The sequence below is a fragment of the Cherax quadricarinatus genome, chromosome 30 (assembly GCF_038502225.1).
Source record: "Cherax quadricarinatus isolate ZL_2023a chromosome 30, ASM3850222v1, whole genome shotgun sequence".
Classification (NCBI taxonomy): Eukaryota; Metazoa; Arthropoda; class Malacostraca; order Decapoda; family Parastacidae; genus Cherax; species Cherax quadricarinatus.
In genome coordinates, this window is record NC_091321.1 from 2,700,888 (window position 1) to 2,726,345 (window position 25,458).

At 38.5% G+C, this 25,458-nt stretch overlaps 1 protein-coding gene across 8 annotated transcripts in view; it reads left to right on the forward strand.

Annotated features, from left to right (window-relative positions):
- Positions 1 to 25,381, forward strand: part of Nf1 (neurofibromin 1) — a 644,633-nt gene extending 619,252 nt beyond the window's left edge. For 3 of the 8 annotated variants that reach the window (XM_053781766.2, XM_053781772.2, XM_053781767.2), the window contains one exon: positions 23,558 to 25,381. In XM_053781766.2, coding sequence (XP_053637741.1) covers positions 23,558 to 23,697 — 140 coding nt within the window. In that variant the 3' untranslated portion in view covers positions 23,698 to 25,381. The remainder of the gene's footprint in view (positions 1 to 23,557) is intronic. The other 5 variants (XM_070089836.1, XM_053781768.2, XR_011392599.1 and 2 more) reach the window with 4 other exon arrangements.
- The last annotated feature ends 77 nt before the right edge of the window (positions 25,382 to 25,458 follow it).

Sequence of the window (25,458 nt, forward strand, 5' to 3'; positions counted from 1 at the left end):
ACATATTTTATTCATTCTAGAGTATATATAAGGTTTCTGTGTTATTTATATTGTTTATTATTATGTCATATTAAATGAATTCTGATAGATAAATAAGCCATAGAGTTGATGTTAGGGAAATTATTGAAGTACAGAATTCCACTGGAACGGATTAATTGCATTTCAATTCATTTAAATGAGGAAAATTGACTCTGCAAATGAGCAAATCCTGCTGCAAGCAAGGTCACGGAATGGATTATACTCAAAAGTATAGGTTCCACTGTATTATTATTATCATTACAGTATTAATATGCGTCCTCAAGACTAATAAGACACTCTTAGTGATTTTAACCCTTTGAGGGTCGGTCATGTACAAGTACGTCATTGCAGCCAGGGTCGGTCACGTACTTGTACGCCTAAATTCTAGTGCCTTCAGATCTGGTGGAAGAAAGCTGGCAGACCTACATATGAAAGAATGAGTCTGTGTGGTCATTGTGAACAGTATAAAAAAAATCCTGAAGCACGCTGTGCATAATGAGAAAAAAAAAACTTCGACTGTGTTTTTGGTATAAAACAGCGACTTTCTAGTGAATTTTCGTATGTTATTTATGGTTGTATTTTCGTTTCCTTGGTCTCATTTGATAGAATGGAAGATATATTACAGAATTAGAGATGATTTTGATTGGTTTCACGATGACAAGTACCTTGAAATTGACCTCAAAGTAGCGGAAATTATTGATTTTTGCCGGTATTCAAGAGTAAACAAATCAAGCCACGCGTCCAATACACATCAACTGGTGAGTCTGATATTCTTTCACAAGTGCGCTGATATCATTTATACCATTTTTACAATGATGCAGTAGTATACATAACAAAACTTTCTATTTTCTGTGAGAATAAAAATTCAAAATGGAAAGCAAAAGTAATGTAAGAGGGGCCTAGAAACGTGACTAATGAACAGATAAAATGTTATTTTAGTGCCATGAATGTCTGTCTTGTTTATTTTGAACCCTATTTTGAAATTGGCATCTTTTGAAATTTGTGTGAAATTGCCCAAATTGTCAAATTCTGACCACTTTATTGGGTAGTTGAAATTGGTAAATGGGCAGATTCTTGTACTCAATCAATAGAACAGATGGAGTTCTAGGAAAATAGCTATGATTTTAGTCAACTGCAACATTGGAATTGGCCAAAAATAGGGCCCAAAGTGGGCGAAATCACCAACGCTGAGACCACTAACTTTGCAAGAGCATAATTCCTTAAGTTTTTCATCAAATTCATTCTGATTACATTTCTCAATATTTTTATATTTTTTTTACATTTTTTTGTGTTGAACACTTATGTCTGTACTGAAAAATTGCCCCATTTCTGGTGAAGGGAAAGAGAAGTGAATGGAAGTGAAGATCCTATCTCACATACATGACTAGAATCCGGGATTTGCTGGGTCATACACTGTATGTTTATATATAAGAGGACTATGCCTCTACTAAACAGTGAACCCACTTCTGGGGAGTGTATATTTTTTTTTAAATTTAGCTGTTAGATCAGGAATATTATCATCCAGGTCCCCATATCAGGTTATAACTTGCTCTCCTATGGGAAAATAGGATTTGCTTAATGAATCTTTTCTCCAGTCCCTATCTAAGTCATTAAGCAAGGGTTGACTCCATGTGTGTACAGTACTGCATATATACAGTATATGTAGAGTCATTGAATTCATATTTTGAGTAATGGTACTAGGTGAAATGTTGGCATTAAGCACTGAAATCTCCTCCAAAATACATATATAATTTGCCATCGTTATATAGGGTCGGATATACCTACATTAGCAAAATTTTTATCACTGGCTCCCTAGTTACGTATTACAAATTTATGTGCTTTAACAGGTACATCATGTAACTCGTGTATTATGTAAGATTATGAGGCAAAATATTGACATAAGACATTTAAAGAAATTTCAAATATGATAGAATTTTATGTCATTACTAAGTATGGCCATGTATACCCACTGTAACACTATTCTTATCACTTTTGAATTTCCTGTGACAAGTCCTATTAAACACGAACAAGAACATGATTGATGTGGTAGGCAAGTGAAAGCTTGACCAGTGAACTGGTTTTCATCTGCCTAAGAACCATGTCAGGAGACTGTTGTTTCCTGGATAATGATGGAAAGTGAAATAATAAATTGTTGTATAATGTTACAAAAAATGCGATTCTAAAAGCTTAGAGATCTCCAGTGAATACTAGAAAGGACTGCCCTTCTAGCATCCAGCCTGTTACTGGGTTTTCGTAGCAAGTAGTCAGTATCCTTGTCCAATTATCCATTAGAATTCAGTATGATTCAATAGTGCTTCAGGATTACAACTGGTAGGCTACTAACTAGAGAAATTAAAATTTAATAAATTCATTAAGTCTAGAGGTATATTATCAAATTAAATTAAATTAAATTAATCACAGTAATCAAAATAATAATAATCACTTCTCTCGTATACAGTATTATTGTGCTGAAAGCACATATCACCTTTATAATTCTTAAGTACCGTCTGGTACATAAACATTTAATAAGATATTACAAATATGTACAAGCAAGTTTGTGTGTATGTGTGTAAGTGCTCTAAGTAGTTCGCTATGTCTCACGACTCGACTAGACTTAAACAAGTGACTGACAAAGTCCTCACAAAATAACTTCTTGACCAACTGGCAATCAGAACAGTCTGCTTGAACAATAAAAAGAATGCTAAGCCCAATAGCAATATAACAAGCAACTGCGACACAGAATCAGGAACACGGAGATAATATAACGACACTAAGTAGGGACCATCTGCAGATCCTCCACAAAAGTCACGCATCTCCCATACTACTGAATCTAAGTTCAGCATAAGAAAATCCCTGACTGTGACAATACACAGATACCAGTACAAATTAGGTCAGAGGCTACAGCTCAGGACCTGAGTTGCTCAGAGTGTCTATTCGACACACAATCTCAATACAACGTCGAAAATCACTAAGTCTATACAATGTTCTGTGAACAGTCTCCAGAACTAACAATAATAAGACAAGAGATGATCTTCCAACAAGGGCCAATAAGGAAGAGTTAGGCTCTTGTCAGGGATGCGTCCAACCACCAAGAGAGTCTAGACCAGACTGAATACTTCAGGCGAGGTGAGGACACCCCCCCCTCGATCACGTGATAGCTCTGTGGGTCGCTGCCCAGCAAGAAGCCGGCAGGGAAACAAGCAAAGAGCGATAATTACAGTAGTTAGACAATCAAGACTTGAACTGAGCACATAATATGTTGCATCCTACCTAACAAAATTTAACTAAGTCAAATAATAATAATATAAAGCAATATATTTACGATTTAGCTATTATCGCAAATATAAGCAATATAAAATTATATGAAAAGATAATGATTATATATATATATATATATATAATAATCATTGCAACCCATTCAGGGGTTGCAACAGATAATGAGTGATTGACTGTAATCACCTATACGCAGTCATCTTTGCAGGGACCATTTCTTAGCTAATGGCCCTGCCTCTGCTGGCTGCTACTGGATTCTCTCTCCTGGTTACATGGGCCCCAGTCATGCCTGTTTGGGTTCTGCTTCTACCACTTCATTAACAAGGTTGTTCCACTTCCTGACCATTCTGAGGGCAAAGAAATATTTCCTGACATCCCTGTGACTCAACTGTGTTTTTAACTTACAGCTATGCCCTGTTTCATGTCCCTGTTTCCTGCTTCTCAACCAGTCTATCCCTGTCCACCCTATCAATCTCCATCAGTATTTTTCACATTATTATCATGGCACTCCTGCTCCTCCTGTCCTGTAGTACAGTGGAACTTCGGTACTCAAACAGCTCCCTACTCAAACAATTCAGTATTCAAATGCTTTGTTCAGTAAAAAGAATCGTTCGGCACTTGACCTAACAAACACAACCTGCCAGAACTTCGCTGTAAACTATTTCGTGTTTCTTCGCATTTTTGGTGTTTTTTATATTATTTGTATACATAAGTCACCATGAGGCCTAAGAAGATTAGTGATAACAGCCAACCAAAAAGAAAATTGCTTGGGAAAAATTTGTTCGGTACTCAAACAGATCGGCACTCAAACAGCCTTCTGGAACGAATTAAGTTCCAGTACCGTGGTACTACTGTATTGTCAAGTTTAGCTCCTTAAGACTTAGTTTTTTGGTCTAATTACATAAACTCAGTTCTCTATATCAAGCTTCCCTAACCCACATGAGTTTCCCAGACCTGTCAGAAAGTAAGGGGGCTGTACCCACCCTCCTAAACTCCTCAGGTTCACCAACTTTATATTATACTGATTTTCCCAAATTAACCAATATTTTGTGTCTAGGGTTGTTATTATTATTACACTTTTATAAGGTACTATATAAAAATAAGTGGACAATACACAAGCAACTGTTGGTCTAGGGTATGAAGTATCACTCAGAACACTTGTAAAGGTATAGTAAATATAGGTACAACATCGGTTTTCCGGACGCTGATGGTCCAGAACTCATATAATACATACAGATTTACGAGCAGGAACTTGAAATTCCCGCAGCAGTGTATTTACCACCCAACTGTACATCACTTATCAACCTGAAGATCAAGGAATACTTTGCTCTCTAAAGGCAGAAAAATCAGTAATCCGGAAAGACTTTGGAACCAAAGGTTCCAGAAGATCGATGTTGTACCAGTAGTACTTCAGATGGTATGTCAGAGCACAGCATAGCCCGGCAATAAAGTTTCAGGAAAGCAGCTGTGTAGCAAAATATACTGTTTAATATTAATAGTATTTATAAGTTAGATGCATAAAATTAAATTGGTGAGCCAATGTACTTTTCACAGTACAAATAGTATTACAGTATCAATTGTTCTGCAGTCAATAAATTGGCAATCTGGGATTTCCTGGGTTCCATACCATATAGCTGCTTTTAAAACACTTATTCATTCCTAAGTTCTTTCAGTTGCCTTCTCAATGTCTTAATATACTGCAGCAGCCTTGGGGAATACCCCAGAACACATCAACAATAGCCAGAAACACGTCCTTCCTTATAGGCACCTAAAAACTTGCTCAACACAGCATTCAACTGCATGCTTCCAGCCATGTTGGTCAGACAGAGGAAGAGGGTCTGTAAAATCCACAGTCCAGTAGAAAATAAAAGAGCATTTCTGTGTGAAAATACCTCTTTAAGGTGGGCTCCTTGTCGTGGTAAAGAGGCTGTTGGTCTGAGGAATTGGACCTCTTGGTCTTCTTCCTCCGACCAAACCTAATTACCCCCCAATCCCCCCTTCCCTATCCCTTCCTCCCCATACCCTCCCTTTTTCCCTTCCCTCCCCTTTCCCAACCCTCCCCTTTTCCCCATCCCGTTTGTGACCTCTGGGATCCTTCCCTCTGGCGTTGCGGTTTCTGGTAGGGGGTGGCGTACTGGGGGTTTGTCCCCCTCCGTGAGGTCCCTTGGGGGTGGTGTGGTTTGCCGTGAAATCTGAGGATGCCCTACTCCCTTCCCGGTTTCCAGGTCATGGGCGGGGTGCCCTTCGGATGATGGGTGTATCTCCGGAAGCTGCCTGTCAGTTCTGGCGGGTGGCACCCAAAGGAGGTATGCTTTGTGGTGGGTTTCCGACCGTCCTTTCTTTTGTCCGCCGAGGTAGCTCGGTAGATGTGAGGCTGCTATCCTGGAACGCTGGTGTACTGGTGTGAAGGTTAGGGTATGGCACGGGTTCCACGCTGCATCTTCACCGCCAGTGGGCTCAAGGCCCTCTTGGATGAGGGAGGGAGGAGCTTTCGGCCCCTCCATGCCTCCTAGTGACTGTCCCTCCACTGTCCCTCTTTTTTTTTTTCTTTCCTTCTTTCTTTTTTTCTTAAAATAAGAAAGGAGATATCACAGAAGATGCACCAATTATTATGGAATCTTCACCTAGTGGAACCCTTCGTCCTCCCAAGCCCCATTCGGATCCCACATCCTGTTCTGACCCATCTTCCATTTATACACTTCAGTCATGTCTCCCCTCATTCTTCGTCTTATAAGTGAATGTAATTTAAGGGACTTCAATCTTTCTTCATACGGAAGATTTCTAATGATATGAATTAATTTGATCATTCTTCGTTGAATGTTTTCCTACAAATTAATATCCATTCTGTAATATGGAGACCAGAACTGAGCTGCGTAATCTAGGTGAGGCCTCACTGATGATGTATAAAGCTGTAATATAACATCTGGGCTTCTGTTGCTTACACTTCTTGATATAAATCCCAGTAATCTATTTGCCTTATTACATGCACTTAAGCATTGCTGTCTTGGTTTAAAGCTGCTGCTTACCATAACCACCAAGTCCTTTTTGCAATCCGTATGGCTAAGTTGTACGTTATTTAACTTATAGATGCAGGGTTATGGACACTCCCGAGCTTCAGAACCTTGCATTTAGCTACATTGAACTGCATCTGCCACTTTGCTGACCAAGAATTGAGTTTGTCTAAATCCTCTTGAAGTTCTACATTTTAATTAATTATTCTACCTATCTTCATGTCATTGGCAAATTTGCTCATATCACTAGTAATTCCCTCAAGGTCATTGATATATATTATAAACAACAATGGGCCCAAGACTGATCCCTGGGGAGTGCCACTTGTTACAGATCTCCACTCAGATTTAACCTCACTTATGCACACTCTCTGCTGCCTATTAGTGAGCCATGACTCGATCCATAATAGCACTTTTCCTCCAATGCCATGAGCAGCCACTTTCTTTAATAATCTCTGATGTGATACTCTATGAAAATCCTTACTAAAATCCAAATTAACAATGTCAAATTCTTTATCATGATGAATGGCCTCAAAAGTCTTATTGAAGAAAGTTAATAAATTAGTTAGGAAGGAATGGCCCCTGGTGAATCCATGTTGAGTATCATTAATCAAATTATGCCTATCGAGATGGCTTCTTATATTATCAGGTATAATTGACTCTTGTAATTTACCTACAGTTGAGGTTAGGCTTATTGGGTGGTAATTTGATGGCAACGACTTGTCCCCTGCTTTAAAAATAGGAATTACATTAGCCATCTTCCACATATCAGACACTACACCTGTTTGAAGAGATAAAAATATTAGTTAAATGTTCACAGAGTTCCATTTTGCATTCCTTAAGAACCCTTGAAAAAAGCTCATCAGGAGCAGGCGTTTTATTTTGCTTCAAACGGTCTATCTGTTTGATTACCATTTTGCTGGTGACTGAGATATTACATAATTTATATTCTTCAGGCCCAAGGTTTTAGCTTCAATAACCCTGCTAGGCAGACTTCCACTCATCAACTACCCTATTACCAAACCAGTATTTTCCTATATCCTTTCAGAATCTAAACTTGTCTAATTTGAATCCATTATTGCAGGTTCTCTCTTGGAGAGATATCCTCAAAACCTTATTTATATCCCTTTTGTTAATACCCATCCTCTGGGGTTAAAAATCTGAAGAAAATCATATCTCTTAAGTAAGTAAGTAAGTTTATTCAGGTATACACAAATACAGTTACATAGAATTATCATACATAGCAGCATATGTGTAGAGAACCTAGGATAACCCAAAAAAGTCAGACAGAGTGACTTATTTCCATTTGGGTCCTTTTATCTTATTATTATAATATAAAGGTTATAATATTTTCTTATTATTCTACAATGAAGATAACATCTTATTATCATTCTAAAAAGACTATCTACTACACGAGGGTCATTAAGACTATCTACAATACGAGGGTCATTACTAGGAATAAGGTAAAATTTACACGTATGTTAGCTAAAAAATAGAAAATCATTCCCCTCCCTTTCTGTAGCTACATTCATCAGACACCTCTCGGCACTCTTCTTGAACTGGTTCATGCTATGACTGGCTTTGATATGTGCGGGTAGTCTGTTCCATTCCTTTATTGCTGTACAATAAAAGGTGTTTGACGCCTGGCCAATGACTGTGGGCACTACAAAGTTGTGCTCTCTCCCCCTAGTACTATGATTGCTTTGGTTCCCAACCTTGACAAAATTGACAGCAAGATATTCTGGACACTGTTTGTGAGCAATTTTATAAACATGATTTAGCTTCAGTTGTTTTACTCTGTCTTCAACATTCAGCATATCCAACTGCTATAATTCATCCTGGCCTACATGTTCTCTTGGTCCCAGCCCCAGGATGAATCTTACGATTTTGTTCTGGGTGATTTGCAGTCTATCTTTCAGTTTTTTTGTCAAAGCAGAGTACCATGAAGAGCAAGCGTAATCCATATGGCATTGTATAAGGGCTAGACATAGGGTCCTGCGAGCCTCAGTAGGTAGACACTGTGCTTGTCTATACAGGAACTTCAGTCTGGCATTCGCTTTCTTATACACTTTGATCATGTCCCCCCTCATTCTTCATCTTACAAATGAATGTAGTTTAAAAGTCTTCAATCTTTCTTCATACCGAAGATTTCTAATGCTGTGTATTAATTTAGTCATTCTACACTGAATGTTTTTTTAACGAATTTATATCCACTCTGTAATATGGAGACCAGAACTGAGCTGCGTAATCTAGGTGAGGCCTTACTGATGATGTATAAAGCTGTAAAATAACCACTGGACTTCCGTTACTTACACTTCTAGATATAAATCCCAGTAATCTGTTTGCTTTATTACGTATGCTTCGCCACTGCTTTCTTGGTTGAAGGCTGCTGCTTACCATAACCCCCAAATTCTTTTTGCATTCTGTACGGCTAAATTCAACATTATTAAGCTGGTAGGTGCTAGGGTTATGAACATTTATGAGCTTTAGAATTCTGCATTTATCTACATTCAATCAATCAGTCAATTTTTATTTCCTTGCAAGGTTACATTGAGATTACGAAATTACAAAAATGAGTTGCAGTGCAAAGAGCCACTATCATGCCTTGGCATTATGGGCAAACTTAATTTAATGGCTTACAGACTACATAATACTAAAGAAATTGAACATAGTTTGCTTAAGTTGTACATCTTGTTTATTTATAGTACACAGTAACTTTACTCAAATTACAATAGTTTCAATAGTTAATACTGAAATTATATTATGAGAATATAACATTGGGAGTTGTTGAAAGTAGTTTACGGTATGAGAATGCTACAATTGCATAGTAATGTGTTGGGTAGGTATTTATACTGCAAGGTAGTTTTAATCAATGTATGAGCTTTGGGCATCACATTTTGAAGTTTTAAGATTTAGGTAATTGGGAGACTTTTTGGTAAAGTTAAATATTGATTATTTAGTTTAGGGTGAGTAAGTAGTTTTTGAGAAGAGTCTTAAATTGATGTTCAGACTGGGTTACTTTAGTATTTACTGGTAATGAATTCCAAATTTTGGGGCCATTTATGTGCACAGAGTTTTTACAGTGTGATATGGACACTGGGTACATCAAAAAGAGACATGTCTTGTGTTAAGGTTGTGTGACCTGTTAAGGTTGGTGAGAAGTTTGAGTGGAGGGTTTATGTTTGAGTGTAGTGTTCTATGTACATATGTAGTAGGCAAATGAGTAAGTATGGACGTTCTTTACGGTGAGCAATTTTAGATTTTTGAATATTGGTGGAGTGTGCTGTCATGAGTGGAAATTTGTTATTCTGAAGCCATTTGCTGGGTTATTAGTGGTCTTAGGTGATTTAGTGTTGTTGATCCCCATGCACAAATCCCATATGTGAGAAAAGGGTAGATGAGTGAATGATACAGTGCAAGGAGAGCTGATTGCGGAACATAGTACCATATCTTTGATAGTATGCCTACTGTCTTAGAGATTTTCTTTGAAATTTATTGTGTGTGTGTCTGGAATTTGAGACTACTGTCAAGGTGGATTCCTAGGAATTTTCCCTCTGTGAGTCTTGTGATGGGTAATCCGTTTAGCATTATGTTGAGTCGAACGTTTGCAGCTCTGTTTCCGAACTGGATGAAATAGGTTTTGTCAGTATTGAGGGCAAGCTTTTTAGTCATCATCCAGGCAGATATTTTCTGCAATTCAGCATTAACAGTGTTGGCCAGTATGACTGGGTTTGGGTGAGAGAAGACGTATGTAGTGTCATCTGCAAGTAATATGGGTTTGAGTAGCTGTGATGCATTCGGTTGGTCATTGATGTAGATGAGAAAGAGGAGTGGGCCAAGGACACTTCCTTGTGGAACACTGACTGTGATTGGTTAAGTGGAAGAGTTTGCTCCATTTGTGTACACAAATGGAGCAAACTCATCCCTCCACCCGGCTACCACACAGCTCCACAAGTATTATTATCAGAGCACACATAAAATATGCAATAATTGCCAGACAACAAGTTTACACTAACTTATATTAGGTTAGCAATAGAAATAGGCATTGAAAACACAATAAAAGGTAAGGTACACACAGAGTACACTTATTACTTACTTAAAATATTAATATTAATGTGTAAAAGGTGAGTGGCAGGATGTTTATTGAATAAAATCAGAATGGCACACCATCATCCTCTAACTTGGCACTTAAAGCAAGAGGCTTACGACTTTTCTTTTTATCACAGCTAACCTTAGATGCCATCATCATTGAGAGCCAACTAGTTAACGAAAGAGTAAACGAGAGAAAGAACGAGATACAGAGTTGAGACAATGTAAGAACACAAACTGAACAGGTAGTGGACGAACACTTGGTCAGGCGAAATAAATGCGTATTAATATGTGTCATTCACGTCCATTTGTAAGAGTTTGTAAAACATTTACCTCAATATTTTTTTATTAAAATAATTACCTCACAATACAAATACTCTTACATTGTGTACAAGTTGTACAAGTTAGTTCAGAATAAACAAACAGCAACACACCATTTTTAGACTGAATGAAGATAATAATATTAATAATAATAATAATAATATTATTATTACGTATTATTATTATTAATATTATTATTATTATTATTATTATTAATAATAATAATAATACATGTAATAATAATAATAATATTATTATTATTATTATTATACAAAGCACTAAACCCACAAGGGTTGTGAATTGCTATATATAAAGGCATATGAAAAGAATATTTTTCTACAGGTATCCCCCAGTTTCACTAGAGAAAACGTAATTCTTCCGACACTACCTACACAGTGTGAGCAATAAAATGGTATAAAATACCGACAGGTTGTTAGGTAAGACACATATGCAACAGTTAGGTATCTTTATTTCGAAACGTTTCGCCTACACAGTAGGCTTCTTCAGTCGAGTACAGAGAAGTTGATAGAAGCAGAAGAGACTTGAAGACGATGTAATCAGTCCATCACCCTTAACCCTTTCAGGGTCCGTCCCGTAGATCTACGGCTTTACGTTCAGGGTCCAAACCGTAGATCTACGCCATGAGCTCAGCTCACTCTGATAAACTGTGAGTGGTACATTTGGGCCTAGATATGAGAGAATACATCTATGTGGTATGTGTGCACCACATAAAACAGATCCTGCAACACAGTGTGTATAATGAGAGAAAAAAAATGAAATCATGATTTTTCGATTAAAACAGCAACTTTGCAGTGTTTTTTCGTATGTTTTTTATAGTTGTATTTGCGATTTCTTGGTCTCATTTGATAGAATGGAAGACATATTACAGAAATAGAGATGATTTTGATTGGTTTTAGCACTGGAAATGGCTTGAAACTGAGCTCAAAGTAGCAGAAATGTTAAATTTTTGCCGATATTCAAGAGTAAACAAACGACCTCACATGTCTAATACACGTCAGCTGGTGGGTCTAATATACATTCACAAATATGGTGATGATATTTATACAATTATTACAGTATTGCATAACAGTAAATCTTCTATTTTTTGGTGTGAATAAAAATTCATTATGTGAATAAAAAATCAAAATGGAATTTATTTGTAAAGCCTCAAAACATAACTAATGAACAGAGGAAATGTTAGTTTAGTGCCAGGAATGCCTACATTGTTCATTCTGGACCCTATTTTGAAATTGGAATATTTTGAACTTTGTGTTAAATTGGCCAAATTAACAATTTCCGATCACTTTATTTTGTAGTTGAAACAGTTGACTTGGCGATTTCTTGTGCTCAATCGATAGAATAGAAGTAATACTAGTGAAATAGCTAAGAATTTGGTTGACTGGAATAATGTAATTGGCCTAAAATGGGAGTCAAAGTCGGCAAAATCGCCGATTCGTAAATATCGCTGACACATCAAAATTCGCGAGAGCATAATTTCGTCAATTTTCCACCAAATTTCGTACTTTTTGTTTTATTACCTTCACAAAAAGATTCTCTACGATTTCATAAGAAAAAATAACAAATTTTTTTTTTGAAAATTCTTGGACACTGGTGCGTGACTCCAGATTTGGGCCTTGGACCCTGGAAGGGTTAAAGTTTTGAGGTGGTCAGTCCCTCAGTCTGGAGAAGAGTATTGTTCCATTGTCTGAAACAATATGGAGTTGAAGTGATAGGATGGAGCCTTATATAGCGCCAGGAGATGAGACGTAGGTCACTGGTAGAAGTAAGAACGTAGACGTTGAGAGGTCAGGTCCCTCTCAAATCCAGCCGTTCTCACAAGTAGAGGTTGTCGAAGTTGATTTAAAGTCTGTATCAAGATACCCTTGTGTTGCAGTGTCTGAAGACACTGCAACACAAGGGTATCTTGGTACAGACTTTAAATCAACTTCGACAACCTCTACTTGTGAGAATGGCTGGATTTGAGAGGGACCTGACCTCTCAACGTCTACGTTCTTACTTCTACCAGTGACCTACGTCTCATCTCCTGGCGCTATATAAGGCTCCATCCTATCACTTCAACTCCATATTGTTTTAGACAATGGAACAATACTCTTCTCCAGACTGAGGGACTGACCACCTCAAAACTTTAAGGGTGATGGACTGATTACATCGTCTTCAAGTCTCTTCTGCTTCTATCAACTTCTCTGTACTCGACTGAAGAAGCCTACTGTGTAGGCGAAACGTTTCGAAATAAAGATACCTAACTGTTGCATATGTGTCTTACCTCACTACCTACACAGCTGCTTTGTAAACAAATCTCATATTTACATCAATTTTTATTCTGTGAGTGTATGTATCATGTTTATATGCTATGCAATGGGTTTCATATTTAATTTTGAGGAAAATATCATAGATGGATTAATGAAAATGCCTATACGTATTGATGTAAAATAAGACATTTAGTGTGCCCAAGAGTGACTATTATTACGTAGTATTGGCGTCATGAGTAGAGAGAGACTTAGCGATTTTAATGTGTACCTGCACACCAGCACAGTGTGTAAGTATATTTAGGTACAGGTACACTTGAGTATAATTATCAGAGTACATATAAAATATGCAGTAACTTTAAAACACTTGAAATTTTGGAAAGTTTCCTGACATAATAGATGTGGTCACGGAAAATGTAAACAAACCGGGTGGGGGGCGCCGTATTTGAAAGACCACTTGCCGTATAGTAAATTTTGGTCATAATTTGACATCGCTGTATTAGCGGAATGCCATAAGGCGAAATGCCGTAAAGCGGGGCCTTACTGTATATAAAATTTTTAATACATTCATTCATATCTGTATGTGTTTCAAGATTATTATGCCAGTTGACGTTATTCATAGCTGATATAAAGTTATTAACAGCTGTCTCGTTATGTAGCCTGAAGGTAACTTTAGTTACCTTCAGATTACCTAGGTTGGTAATGAGAAAGGTAGGGTAGTGGTCTGTTGTGTTGTCTGTGATTATGCCTGATTTTAACAAGACAAAGATCACGACAGCCAGGAAGATGACAGGGTGGGTAATGAGAACTTTCAAAACAAGGGAAATAATGCCGTTGGTGACACTCTTCAAATCGATAGTGCTCCCTCACTTAAAATATTACTCAGTGCTGACGACCCCGTTCAAAGCAGGAGAAATATCGGAGCTGGAAGAAATACAGAGATTGTTTACGGCTCACACTGAGCCAGTAAAGCCCCTAAACTACTGGGAACGCCTGCAAGTCTTGAACATGTACTCATTGGAGCAGAGGGGAGAGAGGTACATGATAATATATACTTGGAAGGTACTCGAGGGCTTGGTCCCAAATCTGCACACTGCCATAACAACATACTGGAGTGAGAGATATGGAAGGAAGTGTAAAATAAACCCAGAGAGGAGCAGGGGTGCGGTGGGGACAATAAGGGAACACTGTATCAACATCCAGGGTCCCAGACTTTTCAATATCTTACCAGAAGATATCAGAAACACTGCTGGAACAAGTGTAGAAGCCTTCAAGAGGAAACTGGACAAGTATCTTCACCAGGTGCCAGATCAACCAGGCTGTGATGGATATGTGGGGCAGCGGGCCTCCAGCAACAACAGCCTGGTTGACCAGGCAAGCACCAGATGAGCCTGGCCCATGGCCAGGCTCAAAAAGTAGATAAACTCTCGAAACTCTTCAAAGATATGGTGTTAGTCCAGATATGGAGATTCTTGTAGGTTTTGTTATTCTGACCATGAATTGAGTTTGTCAGTGTGTGGAACAGTCTGCCTAGTAGGGTTATTGAGGCTTAAACCTTGGGTAGTTTCAAATTTAGGTTGGATAAATACATGAGTGAGAGGGGTTGGATTTGAGTGGGACTTGCATATGAGTTAATAGAATTATCAAAGCTTACTGCTTGGGTAGAGTTGAAAATTGGGTTGGGCAAATATTCTTTTAGTGGGATAGATTGTGAAAGACCTGTCTAGTATGGGCCAACAGGCTTGCTGCAGTGAGACGCACAGTCATAAGTCGAGTGGTCGTATGTCGCACAGGTCGTTAGTTGGATGGTACCTGTAATGTCAAGCCATTTATGACTGCATATTAGACTGGCCAGTTGGATAAGTATTGTGCAGTGACCTCATTTGTTTACTCTTGAACACTGGTGAAAATCGAACATTTCCGCTAGATTGAGTTCAGTTTCAAGGTACTTTCTGTTGTGAAACCATTCAAAATCATATCTATTTCTATAATGTATCTTCCATTCTATCAAATGAGACCAAAAAATGCAACCATAAAAACCATACGAATATACACTGTAAAGTTGGTTTTACACCATAAACACAGTCACAGTTATTTTCTCATGCACTGCATGCTGCAGGATTTTTTTATACAGTTCACACAAACCACACAGACCTATTCTCCCATATGTAGGCCCAAATTTACTGGTTACAGCTTATCTGAGTGAGCTGAGCTCATGGCTACAGAAGTGGCTTCAAAGCCACTTTATATCTTTTATGGACAATGTATGATGCATGTGCTCTACACAATGAGAAACATTTTTTTATTCGTTGGAACCATGGCTAGGGCTATAAGTGAGCAGATTGTAACAATAAATGGAGAAAAATAAATTGGAATGACTTGTGCAGCAAGTAGCGCCACCAAACAGTAGCAGCAGGTTGGTGTGGCAACCCCGGAAATTTGAAATTATGCTAGCCTAAATTAGTGCCAGATTACTGATGGTGGACCTGTATTACAATATTTCATAACAGTATTTGCTTTTTTCCTAATTGCACCATGTTTTTGGGAGATTTTCAAGAGAAGTTGCAAAGGTTAGTGGACAAATTTAGGAGGATATGTAAAAGAAGGAAATTAAAAGTGAACATAGGAAAGAGCATGGTAATGAGAGTAACAAACATTTTAGGTAATGAAAGATTGGATTGCAGATTGAAAGGAGGGAGTATGGAGGAAGTGAATGTGTTCAGATATTTGGGAGTGGACTTGTCAGCAGATGGGTCTGTGAAAGACAAGGTGAACCATATAATTGATTAAGGAGAAAAGGGGGGGGGGGTGCATTGAGGCATAGATCTTTAGAGACAAAGAATGTTACCAGTGGAGGCAAAGAAAGGAATGTGTGAGAGTATAGTCGTACTAACACTTATATGGGAGTGAAGCATGGGATGTGAATGTTTCAGTATGAGGAGGCTTGAGGCAATGGAGATGTTGTGTATGATTTTTTCTTATATTAATAAACCAGCTGTCTCCCACTGAAGTAGGGTGACCCACAAAAGAATAAGCACTTTCCCCATCATTCATCACCTTGCTCTTTTCTATGTTCACTTTCAGTGTCCTCCTTTTACATACCCTCCCAAATTCATCCACCAATCCTTACAACTTCTCTTCAGAATCTCCCAAAAGCACAGTGTCATCAGCAAAAAGGAACTGTGGCAACTTCCACTTTGTGTTAGATTTTTTAACTTCCAATCCTACACCTCTCACGAACACACCTCCATTCTCTTCTCGTACAAACCATCTATAAATATATTAGACAACCATGCTAACATCATGCATCCTAATCTAAGACTTACTTTTACTGGAAAATAATCTCCCTCTCTCCTACATACTCTAACCTGGCAATGTATGGTGTAAATATTATGCAGAGAATTTATAGTTTGGAGACTAGAGGTACTGGCCAAAATGTGGTATCCAGAGGGTTGAGGAGTTCATTGAGGTGTTTTGGATATGTAGAGAGGGTGGAGAATATAGGATGACCTAGAGGGTGTATACATCTGTAGTGGAGGTAAGGCAGAGTAAGGGTTGCCTTGGGAAAGTTTGAAGGGAGGGGGTTAAGGTTTTTTGGTGTGGGAGGCTTGAACATCCAGCAGGTGGGTGTGAGTGTGTTAGGAGTGTGTGGAGGAAAATGGTTTATGGGACTTAACAAGCTGTTGGAGTGTGAGCAAGGTAACATTTGTGAAGGGATTCAGGAAAACTAGTTAGCTGGACCAGAGTCCTGGAAGTGGGTAGTACAGTGCCTGCACTCTGAAGGAGGGGTGGAGATATTTGCAGTTTGGAGGGACATCAGAACTGTAGTATCTATGCGCCTTTGGCAAGACATTGATAGAATGAATGATGGTAAAAGTGTTTCTTTTTTCCAGGTCACCCTACCTTGGTAGGTAATGGCCAGTATGTTAAATACAGTGGACCCCCGCATAACGATTACCTCCGAATGTGACCAATTATGTAAGTGTATTTATGTAAGTGCGTTTGTACATGTATGTTTGGGGGTCTGAAATAGACTAATCTACTTCATAATATTTCTTATGGGAACAAATTCAGTCAGTACTGGCACCTGAACATACTTCTGGAGTGAAAAAATATCGTTAACCGGGGGTCCACTGTACAGTGGACCCCCGGTTAACGATATTTTTTCACTCCATAAGTATGTTCAGGTGCCAGTACTGACCGAATTTATTCCCATAAGGAATATTGTGAAGTAGATTAGTCCATTTCAGACCCCCAAACATACACGTACAAACGCACTTACATAAATACACTTACATAATTGGTCGCATTCGGAGGTAATCGTTATGCGGGGGTCCACTGTATATGTATGTATGTATGTGTGTGTGTACAATCTAGGGGGGCCAGAGACTACAAACCTCACTCAAGGAAAAGGATCTTGGGGTATGTATAACACTGGGCACATCTCCTGAGGCGCACATCAACGAAATAACTGCTGCGGCATATGGACGCCTAGCAAACCTAAAAATAGCATTCCGACATATCAATAAGGAATCATTCAGGACCCTGTAAACTGTGTATGTCAAGCCTATATTGGAGTATGCAGCACCAGTTTGGAACCCACACCTAGCCAAGCATGTATGGAAATTAGAGAAAGTGCAAAGGTTTACAACAAGACTGGTCCAGAGCTAAGGGGTATGCCCTACGAAGAAAGGTTGAGGGAATTCGACCTGACGACACTGGAGGACAGGAGAGATAGGGGGTATATGATAATGACATAAAATACTGAGAGGAGTTGACAAGGTGGACAGAGGCAGGATGTTCCAGAGATGGGACACAGCAACAAGGGGTCACAATTGGAAGTTGAAAACTCAGATGAATTACAGGGATGTTAGGAAGTATTTCTTCAGTCACAGAATTGTCAGGAAGTGGAATAATCTGGGAAGCGATGTAGTGGAGGCAGGATCCATACATAGTTTTAAGAAGAGGTATGATAAAGCTCATGGAGCAGGAAGAGTGACCTATTAGCGGCCAGTGAAGAGACAGGGCCAGGAGCTGTGAGTCAACCCCTGCAACCACAACTAGGTGAATACACACACACTCTAAATCCTTGATTTGATGGACTTATGTGGGAAAAGCATATGTCTAGTAATGGTAATTGTGGTGAATGGAGATAAAATATTTGCCATGACTGTAACAGCAAAAACAAACAAATTTCTGTAAGTGTAATACAGTATACGTATTATACAGTTTGGATGATTGACATATTACTTTGTAGGAAGCTCCTTGTTATGTGAAGCATTTCGGGACAATTCTGTAACCAGTGAACTATGTCTATTATTTCCAAATCATCCTACCTAGCAGCTTTTGTCCTGTTTTTCTGTAGTATTTTATATCTAGGACCAGTGGTGGCTTGTCCATAGGAGCTGCAGAGCTGCAGTCCCCCCAGATGCTCACTGCCAGACGTGTGACTTCATCAACCTTACGCTAAAATAATTTGCCACTGACAAATATATTACAGAAAAAATCTGTTGTATGTTGTTTTCAATGTATTTATAAGCAAATTTTTTATTTTTTGTTTAAACGAGATAAAAATTATTAAAAATAGAAGTTTAATGCAGTACAATAGTATAGGTATTACTGGCGCTACGAGCCACCACTCTCTAGGAACATTAAATTGAGAGTTTACTGTGTATGTATTTGCATAGTTGTCATGTCTGGAGGCATATGTGTACTGCATAGTTGTCATGTCTGGAGGCATATGTATACTGCATAGTTGTCATGTTTGAAGTCACATGTATACAGTGAAACCTCTAAAGTTGTGAAAGTTACTGTACTTTCTGGCATGTAAGCCTCCTCCCCCCCCCCCCCCCCCCCCCCAAAAAAAAAAAAAAAAAAATCACCCTATGCCTTATATGCCCAAAGTCAGGAATAAGGGTAGGCTTTGGGTAGTTACAGTATTGTGGGACTGGTAAACTAAAATGCAAACACCTATCCCCCCCCCACTCCCTACAAAACTGTTTCCCAGTTTATTGTAGAATGATTTGTATATATTATAATTCACATATTTCTGGTACATAAGCAGACTAGCTCATCAGTTGTAAATAATTGTAAAGTAACCGTGAGTAACCGTCTGTAAACAACAGGTCCCACTTCCTCCAGCTACACTGTGCACATAAGCAGCCAGTCACTAGCTTGCTATCCTTGTGAAGCAAGTTCTGCATTTTATATTTTTTCCAGAATATGCCTGGCAAAATTGAGGTGCACCTTACATGCTTGTGTGTTTTATATGCCAGAAAATACAGTATGTTTCTAGGGGCCATTGTGAATTCAAGGTTCTTGAAAAACATAACTTCTCAACATATATATTTTATTTCAAATTTGAGTTCATTTTGTATTTGAGAGGCTCTTGAAATGTCACTCTAATCTTGATAATATTGACAACCATAAGAAAACCAATAAGTGCTAAATACTATAGTTAACTTTTAAATTAGGGGTCATACTGAAAGCCCCAAAAAATAAACTGAATAATCAAAGCTGTTTGATGGAGGATCTAAAGTAAAACTGTCAGACAATTGAATCACTTATACATAATATACATACACATAAATGCCTCTTAGTTTCTACCTTCCCCTCCCTACTTCTGCCACCCTCCCTCTCTCCTACCCTGTTCCTCCTATTCTTCCTCCTCTCAGTCTGCCTTTTAAACAGTAGTTGTGTTTCACAACCAGTATGTTGCACTTTACCTCATCAATTGCACACTGTAGTAGAACTTGGTCTCACAGTCAATAAGAATGGCTGCAGTTAAAGTCTTTGTGGTTAGATGTAATAAGCATTATGTTTTGCATATATACTTGGCATGTGTAGTGTTAAATGTTATGTTACTTTTGTGCTTCATTGATTAAGAAAACATTTATTTAGAGGTACGGTATAGAAAGTCTCCTTTATTTTATTACTCTAATTTATGAAAATTTATTAGCTTGAAAATTTAAAATATAACAGCTAGTATTTATTATTAACATTATCATTATTATTATTTTATTGCTGCATTTAACTCAAGTGGCCTTTGTAACTACACTGTATTACAGTATTCCTTTACCTCATGTACATTTTTCATTAATCATTTAAAAAGCTACAGTATAGTTCATATATTCTTATTCAAGTTTAATTACAAAGGTAAGAAATTATGATTAGTAAATTATTGTCTTAATTTTTCATGATTTTATGATGAAATTACCTGAATATTTAGCTAGGTAATATCAGGCTGTTAAATTTACAGCAGGATCAAGTGTGCTAACCTCATTATTACCCCTTAAACTGTCCAAACGTAGATCTATGTTCACCTGTGTGGCGCTCCGAATATTTTGAAAAATAAAACAAATCGTTTTTTGTTTATAAATTATGGAGAGCAATTTTCTGTGTGGTATAAGACCAAAAAAAAAAAAAATTTTTTTTTAGGACCAGTACTTACCAAGATATAAGACCACAAAGTTGGCTCTGGATGCTCACCTGACGGCAACATCCAGTCCTGCTGCTTGAAGAAGTGTTGCCGATTTACCGTTTTTTCTCGTTTTTATTTTAATTTATATAATTTTTATGCTCTGATAATTACAATCTTTATTCTGACACTAATATTATGTACTGAAATAGTACTCAAATAGTAACAATCACACTGACAGGTGAACATTTTCACCTGCCTTGTCATTGACTATTGTCTAAAAATATATACAAAGTATTTATAGGTCCCAGCAATGTTTAAGACATACTGGAGTATGTAACTCCTTGAAGGATGGTGTTATGACAAGAGTCAGATGAGTGACAGCCAGTGACATTTGATGAATGTGCACTACTGGAGGGAACCTTGCCTTTATATGTTTTTACTCTTACACACAAACATGTCTTTGTATATCTGTCTGTCAGTCTATCTGCCTGTCTATCTGTACATCTATCTGTCTATCTGCCTAGCTCTGCTTATCTGTCAGTCTAGTTCAGCTTTTCTGTCTTGTGTGTGTTCCTGGAGTATAATATGAAACTCCTTGAAGGATGGTGTTATGACAAGAGTCAGATAAGTGACAGCCAGTGACATTTGATGAATGTGGACTACTAGAGGGAACCTTGCCTTTATATATTTTTACTCTTGCACACAAACATGCCTAGCTCTGCTTATCTGTCTGTCTAGTTCAGTTTATCTGTCTTTTTGTCTTTTGTGTGTGGTCATGTTTATTTATGTCTTATATCTACAAGCACTGTATAGCACTTGGCCTGGAATTTTTAGGTTACCTGGAGGTTATTCCGGGGATTAATGCCCCCGCGGCCTGGTCCATGACCAGGCCTCCCGATGGATCAGGGCCTGATCAACTAGGCTGTTACTGCTGGCCGCACGCAGTCCAACGTACGAGCCACAGCCCGGCTGATCCGGCACTGACTTTAGGTATCTGTCCAGCTCTCTCTTGAAGGCAGCCAGGGGTTTATTGGCAATTCCCCTAATGCTTAATGGGAGGCTGTTGAACAGTTTTGGGCCCCGGACACTGATGGTGTTTTCCCTTAGTGTACCAATGGCGCCCCTACTTTTTTTTTTTTATTATCACACTGGCCGATTCCCACCAAGGCAGGGTGGCCCGAAAAAGAAAAACTTTCACCATCATTCACTCCATCACTGTCTTGCCAGAAGGGTGCTTTACACTACAGTTTTTAAACTGCAACATTAACACCCCTCCTTCAGAGTGCAGGCACTGTACTTCCCATCTCCAGGACTCAAGTCCGGCCTGCCGGTTTCCCTGAACCCCTTCATAAATGTTACTTTGCTCACACTCCAACAGCACGTCAAGTATTAAAAACCATTTGTCTCCATTCACTCCTATCAAACACGCTCACACATGCCTGCTGGAAGTCCAAGCCCCTCGCACACAAAACCTCCTTTACCCCCTCCCTCCAACCTTTCCTAGGCCGACCCCTACCCCGCCTTCCTTCCACTACAGACTGATACACTCTTGAAGTTATTCTGTTTCGCTCCATTCTCTCCACATGTCCGAACCACCTCAACAACCCTTCCTCAGCCCTCTGGACAACAGTTTTGGTAATCCCGCACCTCCTCCTAACTTCCAAACTACGAATTCTCTGCATTATATTCACACCACACATTGCTCTCAGACATGACATCTCCACTGCCTCCAGCCTTCTCCTCGCTGCAACATCCCAGTAGTTAAGGTACTTTTTATTGGGGGCATTTTGCATCGCCTGCCCAGTCTTTTACTTTCGTAGGGAGTGATTTCTGTGTGCAGATTTGGGACCATTCCTTCCAGGATTTTCCAAGTGTAGATTATGATATATCTCTCCCTCCTGCGTTCCAACGAGTACAAGTCAAGTGCTTCCAAGCGTTCCCAGTAGTTAAGGTGCTTGACAGAACTTATACGTGCAGTAAAGGATCTCTGTACACTCTCTAGATCTGCGATTTCACCTGCTTTGAATGGAGATGTTAATGTACAGCAGTATTCCAGCCTAGAGAGAACAAGTGATTTGAAAAGGATCATCATGGGCTTGGCATCTCTCGTTTTGAAAGTTCTCATTATCCATCCTATCATTTTCTTTGCACGTGCGATCGTGGCACTGTTGTGCCATTATGTATAATAATTGTACTTATGAGTACATGTGAGAGACAGAGATATAGACAGACAGATAAAAACAGAGACAGCCAAAGCCAGCCAGTCAGCCGAATACATTAAAACATTGGAAAGGAGGAACACTGCAGCAGGCCTACTGGCCCATGCAAGACAGGTTCATGTCACCCCCCCCTCTCCCCCGGCTTAGACCAATGACCCACCAAGTCAGGTCACATCCACTGAAGGAAGGAGCACAGCATCTGACCTAGTAGCACAAGCTAGTCAGGTCTAACTCACACCCACTCATGTATTTATCTAACCTATTTTTACTTTCCTCTTAAAATGTGAGTGTTAATGTAACATGACATCATTGAATCACTGGTGTTTGCCATGCTATTTGCTCTAGCTGGCACTCAATTGAACTGGTGTTCCCACAGGGTACTAAGTGGTACCCGATTTTTTTCATACTGCACACACTGAGTGCACAGACCCATTCTTTTATGTCTAGGCAACTCAGGCCTATCACACCAAATTTGAAGGAATGAAAAATAAAACGTTGATCTACGTTTGGAGCCCACCGCACGTGAACATAGATCTACCTGTGGACAGTTTAAGGGTTAATTAATAATATTATTATTATTATTATTATTATTATTATCATTATTATTATAGTGTTGCTGATGCAGCAGTTTTGATAATGTTTGATGGAGAATTTTGCATGTTAATTGGAGTGCTATGTTGCTACTGTCTTGTTATTCAGGAAGTAGAGAAAGTTTGAACAGCTATGATTGAGTGTCTTGGTAGAGGTATGAGTAGGGAAATAGAGAGAAATTGGAGAATTTTCATTGCATAATATGAATTATCCATTAATTCATCCCCAAAAAAATAGTCATCTAAATATTTCTTATCCAAGCATACTGTATTGTTAATGTACTTTATCAGTTCTCATGTGTGAACCCACTTAAAATATGCTGAATGCTTATAAAGGTATTTTTAACAACAGAAGTTGATGGGAGTGATGGAGTTGGTGGTGCACAGAACCTTCCTTCACACCCAACTAGCTCTCGTCCCAAGCCAGCACTACCCAACCTGATTGCCAAGCAGCGCTCCTTCCGTTGCAAACTGTCCAACAAGAGCAAGTAGCTGTAAAAGAGGATGATACCTTAACCTAATCCCACAGATGAGTCAACTGGCATAGATCCGAGATCTTTTCCCATACATTATTGACACGATACTAGGGGCAAATAGAAGATAGGGATACAATGATAGAGATGGCAGCTTTCTCTTACACATTGGCCAGAGAATAAAGCCTCATGGTTAGCAGCTCTTTAATGATATCAGCTGCATTCAATATTTCAGTTTTAATGAAAATATTATGTGATGCAGGCTGCAATTCAGGGATGCTTTGGATAGGCAGCTTACTTGTTACACAATATCTTAAGTTGTTACAGTGGCTCTCAGAGCTTCACAGAAACCAACAGTTTTGGGTTATGTAAGATGAATGTTTCAGGCAAATAATGACACTAATTAAAATATGATGGATGTGATCAAATACATTTGCAGTAAAGTGCACACTTGTTGTTCCCTTGCTGGCTTGGGATAATGTGATACTTTCTTCATTCATGGCCAAAGGTATACTAGATTATAAGTAAATCTAGTTTATATAAGTTATTTTGGATGTTTGTTGAGTGTTGAGCTTCCTTACCAATGGTATGTGGGCCTAAGAAGAGGCTACTTTTATCAAGATTACATTAATGTCACACATTGCTTATCTAGTATTCCAAGTTATGTTTGGCGACTATTGTTGGGTGTCGTTGTGTGACTGCCAAGTTATGTTTGGCAACTACTGTTGGTGTTGTGTGACTGCCAAGTTATGTTTGGCGACGTCTGTTGGTGTCGTTGTGTGACTGCCAAGTTATGTTTGGCGACGTCTGTTGGTGTCGTTGTATGACTGCCAAGTTTATTGTGATGAATATGATTCTCTTTCTGACCTTGAAAGAAAGAGTTGCTTGTGTGTACTAGGTACATGAGTTCTGTAAATATAGCTTGCAGCTGAGGAAAGTAATCCTCCCTACTTTTGAAATGTAACTACTTGTGACCTGTTAGTTGTTCTGTGCAGATTGGGTTTAGCCACCCAGGACAAGGGTATTCATTAATTATTTAGGTAAACATGTAATGAGGTTATAAGAAAAACAATCAGTATTGTATTTTTTGTCAGTGAACTTTTGTAAAATAATAAAATGGGTACATGTTAGTGTGAGTGAAGCAGTGAATGTTTATGCGACGTTTGAAAGACCATATTTGTAGTGACTATAAACAGCTTCAGCCCACGTTGAATTTGTGACATGTTACTGCTTTTAATGTTTATCATGGAAACAAGTGTTGAGAAAGAGAACGTGTGGTGCATAACCTCAGAATGTTACACATGAATGCCCTTCTTTTCATGTCAGTACAGTATTTTGTATAAGGTTCATATTACCCCTGAAACTGACACAAATGAGCCTTACTAAGATTTTATTTTATAATGGTCACTAATGGCAATCTTTTGTTAACAAAATTAAAAAGGTATTTAACAATTCCTTGTGAGTGATAGCAAAGAAGTCTGATAGTCACATTGGGCTAGCATAGAGCTCAGTATTTTCCTTTAACTGCCTCACTCATTTATGCAGCCTATCCAAGTGAAAATGAATAAATGGGTCCCTACAATTCACGTTCCTCAATTTTAGCTGTATATATGACACTACCAAGTCCATTTTCTCTTCATTTGTGGAGGATACGTAAGAGAGTGCAACTGACTTCTAAAATGAAATAATAATATTGTACAATATTTAATAGTTTTATTTACAATTCTTTATGACTTGATTCTAAGACTAAAGCTTTGAACTGTAATCTGAGAATACATGT